The sequence below is a fragment of the Nansenia antarctica genome (genome assembly GCF_963989245.1).
Source record: "Nansenia antarctica genome assembly, chromosome: 3".
NCBI lineage: Eukaryota > Metazoa > Chordata > Actinopteri > Argentiniformes > Microstomatidae > Nansenia > Nansenia antarctica.
Genome location: NC_137688.1, coordinates 2,735,439 through 2,748,632, shown reverse-complemented (window position 1 = coordinate 2,748,632; position 13,194 = coordinate 2,735,439). Strand labels below are relative to the sequence as shown.

Sequence of the window (13,194 nt, the reverse complement as noted above, 5' to 3'; positions counted from 1 at the left end):
TGGAGTTGCAGTGGATCATCTTATTGTTCTGTGTACATTTGAGATAATCTGTGTGTTAATTTCATCTCAAGCTACTTCCATTCTGGTTCTCTCCTACTGTATGTGGGCAGCAGGAATACACACAACTAAGATTATTGTTCTTACCTGTGGCTTGGGCGTGTAGGTTGGGCAGCATGTGTGCCAAAGCAATTTCACCTGAAAAATATGACAAGTGATCAGATTTCATTCAATCATGATGTCCACTCTACAAATACAGGATTAGTAGTACATAAGAAGAAGACATTATTCCCGTTCAGTGATAAATATTTTAAGCAATTATTAGTAGCCTATGCAATGAATTGTTTTGTTAAGTAGGCCTACATTCATCCAAATGTGCAATCTTTGCAGTACAAAACAAAAATATGTTTGGACCTATCCTGGAAACTCTCTGAACGACTGAATCCATAAAACCTTAAGAGCTTCCTTCCTTTGGAACACTGAGACTAGATATTGGCATAATTGGTCAAGTAAATGTAAGGATAATTCAGAGTTTAACGTAAAGACCTCTTATCACAGCTTTAGTGGTGTCCCACCTTTATAGTTACCGATTGAATGGCAGGAAATCAATCATAAGTTGAATACCAATTAGGCCTATAGAGTTTACCACCTACTATACATCAAAAACAATAATCTGCCTTTAGTTTCTGTACTTAAATTAGTGAAATTAATTCATGAACATTAATTCATGATCGGTTTCATGTTTGTAAGCAGGTCATCTCTGCAAAAGAGATCTTGGTCTCAGTAGGTAGTACTATGATACTATGATATGACAGACAGAAAAAAGAAGAAGAAAAAAGCACTCATAAACAGACAGTAGGCAACAACAAATGACTCGGACAGGGGCATTTTGCCTGCTACTCAACATTTGATAGCTGTGAAAAGAACCTGAAAAGAACAAAAATATTTGACGCGGTGGAGTCTCTCAATGGAATTTACCACCCCGTTATTGGTTATCGTGACCAATAATTACAGCGTTACTGCAGGCGTAACTTCATGTGAACTTGCATAGACACATTAGTCTTACCTGTAACTTTGAGTGGCTGTACACTGGGTGGGTTGGTGGGCACCAGGGCGGTGATGATGACACCTACTTTAGAGGCCTCAGTGGCCTTTCCTGTCCAGACACCAACAGATGTTTGCAGAGTAAGAGAAGAGAAGCCACAGTAAGAGTCTAGGCTTGATTATGTTCAAAACATACTTTCTTGCAGTGCAATGAAAATGCCTATTTGCCTTGACGATTTGATTGAACAGCGTAAATGTAAAAATAGGAAATTGTTTGAATAACACAGGTTTAAAATATGTTACAACTTCTACTCAACTCTAGATTTGGACCAGAGAAAGAATGTGTTAAGGCCCAAGGAAGATAAATGTCCTCTGTCCGTTTAGATGTTTATCTGGCATAGTGCTGGCTAGTATTTGTCCGTGTTGATGTTTATCTAGTGTAGTTCTGACTAGTATTTGTCACGGTTTGTGAAACGTTAGGCTACATTTTCTCAGATATATACGAACAACATGTACACAAAATATTCTTGTGTCTTTGTCTGAAAATAATTAAATGTCTCTCAGTAGGCAAAATGCATGGTTAGCTCAATACTGAATGTTCCACTGCTTTGAAATGAGTTCACCTCATTGCAGTGCAGCAATTAAATTAATAATTGAGTTTAAAACAAATATGACTGTGTTAGTGAGTGCCCACAGCAAACTTCCTAGGCATCCACGGCAGGTACATTGGTGAAGCAGAACATTTCCAGAGCTCACTTCTAATAAATTAAGCCCTGACAGTGTTTCAGAGGCAAAAAGAGAGAACTCATTATTTCAATAAGATATCCGATATACCTAAAAAAAAAAAATAGCTCTCTGAATCAACAATTTGATGGGCATGACAATGCATGACCATTTCCCTAGCATGACTACCTGGGGGGGGCGTACGGCAGTCTTGTTTAATGACAGCAGTTCCGACGTCTTACCTGGGTTACGACACCTCGCCTCACACTCCGTCTTACTCTTGAAGTTGTTGGCGTTGCCGAAGCAGCCTCCGTAGAAGAAATGCTTGCACTCCTGGCTCTGGCTGTCAAACAGGTACCGCGTCACCAGCCCTCGACACGGGCCAGGGGCCTCCTCCAGGTGACAGGGACTCTTATCAGCTGAGGTGGTGGAAGAGAGAGAACAGGCCTCAGTTTCTTTACCAAAGAGATAACACCTCCATCACTGTCGAAACGTGTCTATGGAGAATTAAATGGTTTTAGCCACAGACATAACTTTGTTGCCTTTGTCAAGCAACAGGCGGAAACAAACAAATCCCAAAAGACAATTCCGTCAAGTGCCTTTTTGGAAACATTTTTATGGCCAACCTTGTCAAATAGAATAAACGTAGGAACTTCCATACGAGACAGGAGGAGTAAAGGACTTTGGGTTTTCAGTGAGATTGAGACTGGATAGAAAAAAATAGCCTACAGTTAATATCATTAAAAATAGCTTGAGAACCTTTGGATTTCCAACTGGGAGGCCCATATGGGGCCTCTTCTCTCATCCACTCATAACGTAAAACCTTGCTCACATGAAGAGCCCACAGTTGACAAACTGCTCATCTTCCCACACTCCGGCCCAATATTGGAAATCACACATCTGTGAAACATTCCCTCTGAAAAGAGAGTTACTTTGTTCTGTCTGTACAAACGACTGAACCCTCCCTTCAGCAGGGAACTCCATCATGGTTTCTGTGATCTGTCTAATCAGGCTAGGGGGTCTATAAGGGCGTCAACTTCTTACTATAGCCTCACTAGGCTGTGTTAAGTATGTTACACTATAGTTGTCGATAGAGAACAATTTATTTAGTCCCACTATCTTAGCTCACTCCTTAATATACCGATAGCAACTTGCGCTCTGGTAGATATACAGTAACATTGGTTTGGCTACTCCTAAAGCCTGCACTTCCAAGCTGCGTAGCCTAAAAGAAAGAAAAATAAATTATATTATATTATATATAGTATTTCTGTATTATACAACATTTTGGCTATAGTAAAATCAATGTTTCAAGTCAAGGGGAGGAGTGGGCATGGATTGGACACATCATTTACATATCTTGCCATAGGGAGGGTGTTACGCCCCCTGGTGACTAGGGGTAGCAGGGCGCAACATAAAGCCACAAAACGGCCAAGTGAGGGTGCAGTCACACAAAACCCAGGACTCAAAAATGCAATAAATGAATATTTATTAATAAAGCAACACAGGGAACAGAGAGGACTAATAGTGGCACCAAATAAAAAGCGATAATCAAAAAAATATCCCACAAAAACACAATACACAGAACACCAACACTGTACGTAACAGAGGGGAAGTGGCAGATAGACAGATTGTCATCCTGCAAACCAGTGTGTAGCCTACAAATCATGAATGACACACAAATCAAATCATGACATGTCCAACAATGATATGACACAACAATGATATGACACAACAATGATATGACACAACAATGATATGGCACAACAATGATATGACACAACACTGATATGACACAACAATGATATGACACAACAATGATATGACACAACACTGATATGACACCGATATGGGAAGTATTCATTTGTAGCGAACTATGATAGATAATTATGCTGGACACAGAAAAAGTATGGTAACAATACAGGCCTCTATTACCAATGACTTGTTGGACACGGGCAGTAAAACTGTGAACATCTAATTTGTTTACAGATGTTGGTTGTATTTATTAGGCTATAGGCTACAGAATAACATGAACAATAGCGTCCACAAAGACATGATTTCATCTAATTTAAAGTTTATCCAAGGACAGCATTTTTTTCTCTGACCAGACAATAATTTGTCCTTTTCCAAATGGTAACGACTCCTCAGAGGCCTCTCCTCACATAATGGATCCAGGTCGCCATTGTTGTGTCGTAGAAGCCACATTGACAGACCGCCGCATCCGCTGGGACAACAACTTCTTGCTGAAGTCTTCATCCATTGTCATGGAAGTTCTCAAGGATGAAATGTGCCCTTCAGACTGAGGAGAGGCGAACAGATGCCCAATTCCCCCGCCTCAAGAAGCTTTTCATTGTGCCTCCATTGTTGCATGAATACAAATGCAATTGCTAGCTCCGCTGTTATGTATTCAAGCATTCACAGGCCTCATGGGACTGTTTCAGAAGTTAGAGTTGATTTAGAGAAAACCTCAAATCCAACTTTTAGAAGAGTTTGTAAATTGGGAACATTTTCTTGGGAAGTTACTGCTATGTGTTTATGGATTTGAGAGAAAGGTGGTACACTCCCTTTAAGAAGAAGAAGAAGAATTTTGATTTTAGTAAATATTGTCATTCAACTGTAAATAATAGTAATTCTCTGAACAGTATGTTTAACCTGGAAGTGTTGACTAAAGTTTACTACTCACATTGACTTGAACAAAACACCCAATCTCCTTCCTGTGCTATACAGAGTACTGTTTGACTCCCCTTCCTGTATAGGCAGCACTGTTTGTGTGATGAACAATGTAATTACAAGTTACAACCCAATGAATCATTAAAAACAGCAGATCTATGTAAGGGCATCTAAGGTGGAAAAAGAAAGTCTCTTTTTGGGAACCCATTTACAACACCCACTTGACCCACTTGTGTGTGAATAATATGTCCCCCTGTTTCTCAAGGTTATGGCTGTTTACCAATATGACACAATCACCTCAATGACTTCAGCTCCGCCTTCAACACCATCCTTCCAGACAGGCTAGTGACCAAACTACTAGACCTGGGTCTATCACACTCTATATGGATCAAGGACTTCCTGACCGACCGCCCCCAGCGGGTGGGCCCCCACACCTCCACAGCCCTCAGACTCAGCACTGGGTCCCCCCAGGGCTGCGTGCTAAGCCCCATCCTCTACAACCTCTACACCTACGACTTCACCCCCGTCCACCCCAGCAACTCCATCGCAAAGTTTGCAGACGACACCACCGTGGTGGGCTGCATCTCGGGGGGGGACGAGGCGGCGTACAGGGATGAGGTAGACTAGAGCAACTGAGCAAGCTGTGCAAGGTTAACAACCTGCTGCTGAACAAGTCAAAGACCCAGGAAATCATCGTGGACTTCAGGAGGAAAAAGTCCGAGATCCAGCCCCTGCTCATCGACGGAGAGAGCGTGGAGAGAGTCTCAACCCTCCGATTCCTGGGGGTGCACATACAGGATGACCTGTCCTGGAAGGACAACACAACAGCCACCATCAAGAAGGCACAACAGCGGCTCTACATCCTGAGAGTCCTCAGGAAGGAACACAGCAAGCAGGAGATACTGGTGACCTTCTACCGCGGCGCAGTGGAGAGCATCCTCACCTACGGCATCTGCAACTGGTTCTCCAGCTGCACAACCGCGGAGAGAAATGCGCTACAGAGAGTCGTGAGAACAGCCCAGAAGATCACCGGCGCCCCCCTCCCCTCTCTGGAAGAGCTGTACAACACACACTGTCTCAGGAAGGCCTCCAAGATCTCCAGAGACCCAACCCACCCTGGGTACGAACACTTTACCCGGCTGCCCTCGAAAAGGCGGTACAGGACCATGGCCGCAAGGACAAACAGACTGAAGAACAGCTTCTACCACAGGGCCGTCCAGGCCCTGAACACAGCAAAGACCTAGGTTCTGGGCCCTGGACAGTCTGGACGGATTGATGGCAGCTGCTGGACTGAAAAAATCAGGTGTAGTGCTGAGGCACAAATATGTACATTTCAAGCCTGCAAACTGCGACACTTGAATGTGAATGAATCACTTGAATTGAATCACACTTGAATGAATGTGCAATAACACTATGTGCAATATGACAACCCTAGTCGTCTATCTGTACAGTATAGTATAGTGGATACTAGTGTACATAGCCTTTATTTATGTAAACCAGCTCCTTCCCTTCTTGTGTTTTTTGTTTTGTTTTTTTCTTTCCTAACACCAGGGGAGCCACCCCTCCTAAATTTCGTTGTTTGGTACCTGTACTATAGCAATGACAATAAAGACCATTCATTCAATATTTCATGAGCTTAGAATTATAAGGTTCTATCTCCGTCTAGGGTAGTTCAGAGATATTGAGTGTCAACGTTTTTACATTCCATTATGTTTTGTGGGATGGAACCTTTGTATTTTATTAATTACTGACTAAAAAATGTCAACATTTTAACAATAACACCACACAGGCATTAATAAACACCTAATGGATCAGATTATGTAAAAAACAAAATTTTGACAAAAATGGAGATAGAACCTTATAATTCTAACGTCACGATTTCACAACAACAGAGTTCAGCTTTTAAGGCAGGTATCTCTCTCATATGCTGTGCATGTCCAAAACATTGGGTTTTCACTCACAGTAACACCTTTTGACACAAGATGGAGACATTCGACACAAGATGGAGACACCGACTAGGACAGGACATACAACTGTTATCCCTGTCCATAAAAAAACAAGAATGAGAGTATTATTACAGGCTTAAAATAAAACAGAGTAAGTCTTGGCGCGCCTGCTGCTGCCTCCTAATCATATCCGCCACGGGTACCCGCTCTGAATCATCTCTAAGACGCCACACAAATGTAAATAGAGGGCAGCCATTTATGATTTATGTCGCAATGTCAACAGGGTTAAGGATTCTTTCACAGTCGGCCGGGATGAACTTTGATGAGACTTTAATGTCGAGCGGTTGGACTGATTAGGCTCTAAATTAGCGGAGCTGAGTTTGAATGTGTGGTGAGAGGTCTAAGGGCGAAACTAATCGTGACATTACCGTTGGTGCCATTTTCTGCAGAGAGAGAGGCCTCCTCTGCAATCCTGCAAATCCCCCCCAGACTCTGGAGCTCTAGTCATCTACAGAGGTGGCATATTGTTCAGCTTGTCAGCCTTTTTTTAATATATTTTTTGTATTTACAATCTCAATCCTGTGTTCATATTGAGCTAAAGCATCGGGGGGCAAAACGGATCAAACCTGACAAGGGGGTAGTGTTTTGCTCCCACTTGACAGTGTGTATTTCTGTGATTATGCTGTTGACCTCTCACAGGCGTGGCAGGAGGGCAGCTGTAAACCTCTTGAGCTCTGGGCTTTGTTCACTAAGGCACCTTTTGTCCTCTTCTGGGGTTTCTAAACTCACACAGCAAACAGTGAGAAAATTGGAAGCTGCAAAACTTGTTTTGGATTCATTGCACTTAACTGTCCTGTCTTTATGAAACGTTGAAGTTGCCGTGTGCTGGTAGGCAAACTGGTAGTAGCCTAGTCGCTCTATGAGTAGAGAGGGGCTGCAAGGGAATTTTCCTGGATGGACAGTGTACAGGTTTGTTACCTTTGCCTGCTTGCGGCTCTGTCATCATGTGAAGCGCGTTGAGTCACATCTTGTGAGAAATGCTCTATACGAATAAAACTTGATTTAATTTGATTTGAAGTAACAATACCCTTCCGCAAGCAACTGTGACCAAGGCCTTGAGACGGAGATGATTTGTAATGCTACAAATGTCTGAGAATGTAAATATTTGCTGTAAAGTGAAAGTGAATTGACATGGTTTAAAGACTGGAAAGAAAGAAGGAATTTCTATATCTGCAAAGCAGCTTTATGATGACCATCTCCACACATACTGTACAGACCGGCATGGGAGCTAACATGAACAGCTTCTTAATATTGCTCAATTATAAAACCAAATACACTATTATGCGTGTTTCATGTACGGATGCAACACTCCACCATGATTAAACAGTGTTACACCACTGTCTATGAGAGTCATACTTATGGGTCATCTTCTTATGTTCAACTGGTTCGGATTCGTCGTGGGGGTTCCCAACTTTGGATGTTTTTCGACGAGGAAATTGAACAGCAGGTTTACCACCGAAATCACAGACAGCGTTTGTTGTTCAAACTGGACTGATTTTAATTTGCACTTTAATTAGCCATGTAGCCTGTGGCTACATTCATGCACGAGGTGCCTGGACACTAGCCTGCCAACATGCCTTGGCCCCCTTTCAGTTCTCGTCTAGACTAAATGCGTTGCTTTCTACGTGTCCAAGGCTGCTATGTGAACGGGGAAGCAGAGACAACAGAACTACAGCAGTTCCATGTCGGGTTGAGGCAAAAAGGAGCATCGATTTATGTTTTAATTTGACGGGTTGCACAATCAGCTCGTGGTTCTACTTGTTGTTCTCTTATTGTTCTCGCTCTCCTCTCTCTCCTGCTCTCCTCTCTCTCCTGCTCTCCTCTCTCTCCTGCTCTCCTCTCTCTCCTGCTCTCCGTCTCTCTCCGGCTGCCGGGTTCTGTGCTTATGAAGATTTCTCCTGAATAAAATCACCAAAATACGCAACAACCGCCTCACGTCTCGTCAATAGTCATTAATCAACATAGTAAGGTGTTACACTTCCGACAGTCCAACTGTGGTGCATGATTCCTGCAGTTAGATTGTTTGGGAGTCCATATTTAGTCTCCTCAACGGATTAAGAAAACAGCTTATCAATGATATGACAGCTGGCGTGCTCAGAAGTGGGTGTTTAAGTAGCAATGTCAATTAAGTGAATACACTACTTGGGATTATTTCTTTATTATTATGACTCTCTCACTCTGATCTGGGAATAGATAAGCATTTGTTTACACCACTCTCAAACACGTAGTTTGATAGAGGTAGCAGAGGAACTCCATTGTAATTCTAAAAAGTAATTGCTGCATTGTAACCTCTCCTCTTCCATGTCCTGCTATTTGCAATGTCGACCACAGCCAAGGCCTACTGAACCGATGTTTAGCTCAGAGGACGGCGAGCCTATGACCAGATGTGTCTCCGTCTACACGTCTCCGTCTTCTGTGCCAAATATGTGGCTTATTTCCGGACATCGACACACTTCGGGGGCGGCACTTCTGTGGCGCAGGAGGTAGAGGCGCCGTCCAATGATCGCAAGGTTGGCAGATTGGCGGTTCGAGCCCCGGCTGGCCACATGTCGAAGTGTCCTTGGGCAAGACACCGAACCCCAAATTGCTCCCAGTGAGCGGGCCGGCCGGCGCCTTGCATGGTAGCTTGCCGCCATTGGTGTGTGAATGGGTGAAGGGCTTTGGATAAAGGCGCAGTCCAAAGTGCAGTCCATTTACTTCGCTCTGCCACAGAACATTAAAGTAGATTCAATTCATAGACCGTGTCACGCACAAGCGCTTAGAAACGACTTAGAAACCAGAGCAAGTGCTATCTCTCTAAAGGCTGTGACAAAGACGTACCTGCCCTGCAATACAGATGAAAAGGGACGCAGGGCATCACTGTGAATAGTGAGGTAACGTAATGGTAGAATGACCCATGTCTGATCCTTCCTGTACCGAAGAAACCCTCACACCAAAATACATATCAGATCTCCTCCCACCCTATATTCCCACAAGGTCCCTAAGGTCATCTGAGACTAATCAGCTAATAATTCCAGTAAAAGCTGAGTAAAAACAAAACACGGTGCAGCAGCTTTCAGTCACGCTGCTGCATGCTCCTGGAACAAACTCCCAGACAGAAGAAATCAAACAGTCCCAAACCCTTAAAATATTTAAATCTAAGCTAAAAAAACCGTAATGTTTCGAACCAGTTATGATTAAACACAAACACTCCTATCAATGTCTTTTTTCCATTAACTATTGTCTTATTAAATGTTTTATCTATTTCTTTTATTCATTGTAATTTGTATTTTCTTACTATGCTCCTCTTGCTGTATTTTAAAATAATGTATGTAAAGCACTTTGAATTGCCCCTGTTGTATGAAATGTGCTATACAAATAAACCTGCCTTGCCTTGTAGGTGGACCCAGGTGCGGTGCAGAGGAAGGGAGGTGGACGAGTTGGTAGCGGTAAACCCTCAGGTTTAGAGACATGCCCACTTAGAACCCTCAGGTTTAGAGACACGCCCACTTAGAACCCTCAGGTTTAGAGACACGCCCACTTAGAACCCTCAGGTAAGAGACACACTAACTTAGAACCCTCAGGTAAGAGACACGCCCACATAGAATCCTCAGGTAAGAGACACACTCGCTTAGAACCCTCAAGTTTAGAGACACGCCCACTTAGAACCCTCAGGTTTAGAGTCACGCCCACTTAGAACCCTCAGGTTTAGAGACACGCCCACATAGAATCCTCAGGTAAGAGACACACTAACTTAGAATCCTCAGGTAAGAGACACGCCCACTTAGAACCCTCAGGTTTAGAGACACGCCCACTTAGAACCCTCAGGTTTAGAGACACGCCCACTTAGAATCCTCAGGTTTAGAGACACGCCCACTTAGAACCCTCAGGTAAGAGACACGCCCACTTAGAACCCTCAGGTAAGAGACACGCCCACATAGAATCCTCAGGTAAGAGACACACTAACTTAGAATCCTCAGGTAAGAGACACGCCCACTTAGAACCCTCAGGTAAGAGACACGCCCACTTAGAACCCTCAGGTTTAGAGTCACGCCCACTTAGAATCCTCAGGTAAGAGACACGCCCACTTAGAACCCTCAGGTTTAGAGACACGCCCACTTAGAACCCTCAGGTAAGAGAACAAAAGGATCCTTACAAGGGAAACAGGATCCAAAAACACAGACTGTCTGAAGGCTCGAAACCAAAGGAGAGATTGCAGTCTCAAAAAACGGTACTCATACACATGCACTCGTGAAGCGGCCAATGGACCTATCGCTAAGCCACACCCCCTTTGAAAACTCGGACAAACAAACAACGCTTCACTGATAGTGACTGACTGACCGACCGTGACTGAGGACATAGTTGCATTGGTGGTTCTGTTGGTGGGCTTTGAGGGCAGCTGTGGCGCAGGAGGTAGAGCCGCCGTCTAATGATCACAAGGTTGGCAGATTAGCGGTTCGAGCCCCGGCAGGCCACATGTCGAAGTGTCCTTGGGCAAGACACTGAACCCCAAAATTGCTCCCAGTGAGTGGGCCAGCGCCTTGCATGGCAGCTTGCCACCATTGGTGTGTGAATGTGTGTGTGAATGAGAGGCTGTTGTAAAGCTCTTTGGAGCAGCAAAAAAGGTGCTATATGAGTGCAGTCCATTTACCATTTGAGAAGTTATGGTCACCCTGTCGTACCGTAGTAGGACATGTGGACCAAATTCTAACAAGATCGGATCAAAAACATGGCTCCCATGCCACTCAATATTCAGCCATTTTTAAACATAAAAAAATAACACAGAAAAATCCGATTGACATGGAAATTGTTACGTAGTATGCTTGTACAAGTGCTTGCAAAGTTTGCGATGGACGTTTATACTTCTAAAAATACACAGCTACATGCACATGTATATGTACCATTATGACAAATGCAAATAGGGCTATGTCAGTCATTGTTGGTCTAATACATCTCAAAGTTAGTGTGCTTTGAGACAGTGCCATAACGCAGATGTGTACCCAATTTGAGGTTGATTGAACAAAAAGCATGGCTGCCATTCACTCCTAAATACAATAGGAGTTTAAGGGTTGAAAACTTTTTATGTCCTACAGAAATAACATCATAATAGGCTTCTCCATGATACATTTTCCAAGGTTTGTGTTCCTTGTCCTGTCATAGATTTAGACAGTAGTAGTAATATAACCATGAATAAATCTACAAATTCACTGGCAGAACATCGCATGCCTGCATGAACAGACATGCCTCCCTCTAGAGTGCTTTGAGACAGTGCCATAAGAGAGATGTGTACCAAATTTGAGGTTAACCCTTGCACCCTTAATTGCCGCTTGCGGCTATATTTGTATTTTATGTTGTTAAACTTCAGGCGGGGAGCTATACAGAGCGGAGCCATCCTAGCCATTACGGCAAACCTAATATACTACCGTTATTAAACTGACATAAGTGTCCTGACTGGAACAGCTGTCATCTCTGACGTTAGACCCCATGCTCACAGACCACCTGAGCTCGCCTGGAGTGTTTAGGCTACTTCACTTCATTTCCACAGTGTAGATTATTTAAAAGACGATGTTGTCCGTTCACCGAGTAAAACAAATGGAAGCGATTCAAGGTGATGTATCTTTATTAGAAGTTCCGCTCGCATAATGTGAATACACCAGCGGTTTCCTCATCCTCCCACTGAATAATGCATACAGAGGCACACAATGAGGTGTCTGATGACAGACATTATTCTTCACTGTTTCTCATAATAGACAAAATTATCATCCTGATAAAAGAGCTGCAGAGAGCGGCGAGCGCACGTCTTGGTTATTCTATTCAGTGATATCCCAGGGCATATTTCATGTCAATGAAATGTGCATGCATATTGTTCGTTTGTTTCCTTGAATAACACCCGTGGTTTAAGTAACATCCAAATACATTGTTTCTGACAACCCAGAGCTACTATTGTCCTCTGTTCAAAACACAAACATCCATCTAATGAGGGAGACACTCGACAGGCCCACGGCTGGCTTCAGCCCACCATTTTGTGTTTTGTTGTCCTCCATATTCAGTGTATCTACGCCTCCCTCTAACTTCAATAATTGGGCAGAGAATTGGGCAACTTTGTTGTACATGTGGGAAAACTAGGATTAGGGTTAGGTGCTACGTCGACTTGGTACATGCTGGCATGTCTAACCCCAACCCTAACCCTACCCCTAACCCTAACCCTAACCCTAACCCTAGTTACCACATGTACCGTGTTCCCACATGTACCATAACATATCTATGCCTCCCTCTAACTTCAATAATTGGGCGAGAGAGAAAACTTTGTTGGCAAATTGCTGCTCCTACCACTTGTTTTGTAATTAATGACGAATTAATCCTTAATTAATAAAAACGAGGAGCTGTAATTAAGTCTGTTGGAAATCTGGCCACTGAGGGGAGAGAAGCCCTCTCATCCTCACATTCATCCTCCCGTCCCTGAAACTGATTTGCAGTGTTGGCGACACGATTTGCAAGAGGCAGCCGCCGGAGACAGAAACATTGTTTAGTCCTCTAGAACACCCCTGGCCAATTGTAAACAATCCTGTTTCTCGTCTAGACTGTCAATTTTAGAAAGTGGTTTTCGGGACACAAAGCAGCGCTCATAAATGTGATATTTATTTCAAGGGATCACAGTCCCTGATGGCTGCCAGTTAAACATAGTCAATACAACCATTAGACAGCTTTAATGCTTCATATGGAACCTTTGACAGGTGCCTGGGGAAATGTGACCACTCACAGATTGATACATTGAGCT

The 13,194-nt window shown here is 43.4% G+C and overlaps 1 protein-coding gene across 1 annotated transcript in view; it reads right to left on the bottom strand.

Annotated features, from left to right (window-relative positions):
- The window catches only part of tfpia (tissue factor pathway inhibitor a), a 174,293-nt gene that overhangs the window by 131,937 nt on the left and 29,162 nt on the right, over positions 1-13,194 (bottom strand). The window contains exons 3-5 of the mRNA XM_080526286.1: positions 2,007-2,183; positions 1,064-1,153; positions 145-195 (exon numbers count right to left, since the gene is read on the bottom strand). Of these exons, the coding sequence (XP_080382412.1) occupies positions 145-195; positions 1,064-1,153; positions 2,007-2,183 (318 nt within the window). The remainder of the gene's footprint in view (positions 1-144; positions 196-1,063; positions 1,154-2,006; positions 2,184-13,194) is intronic.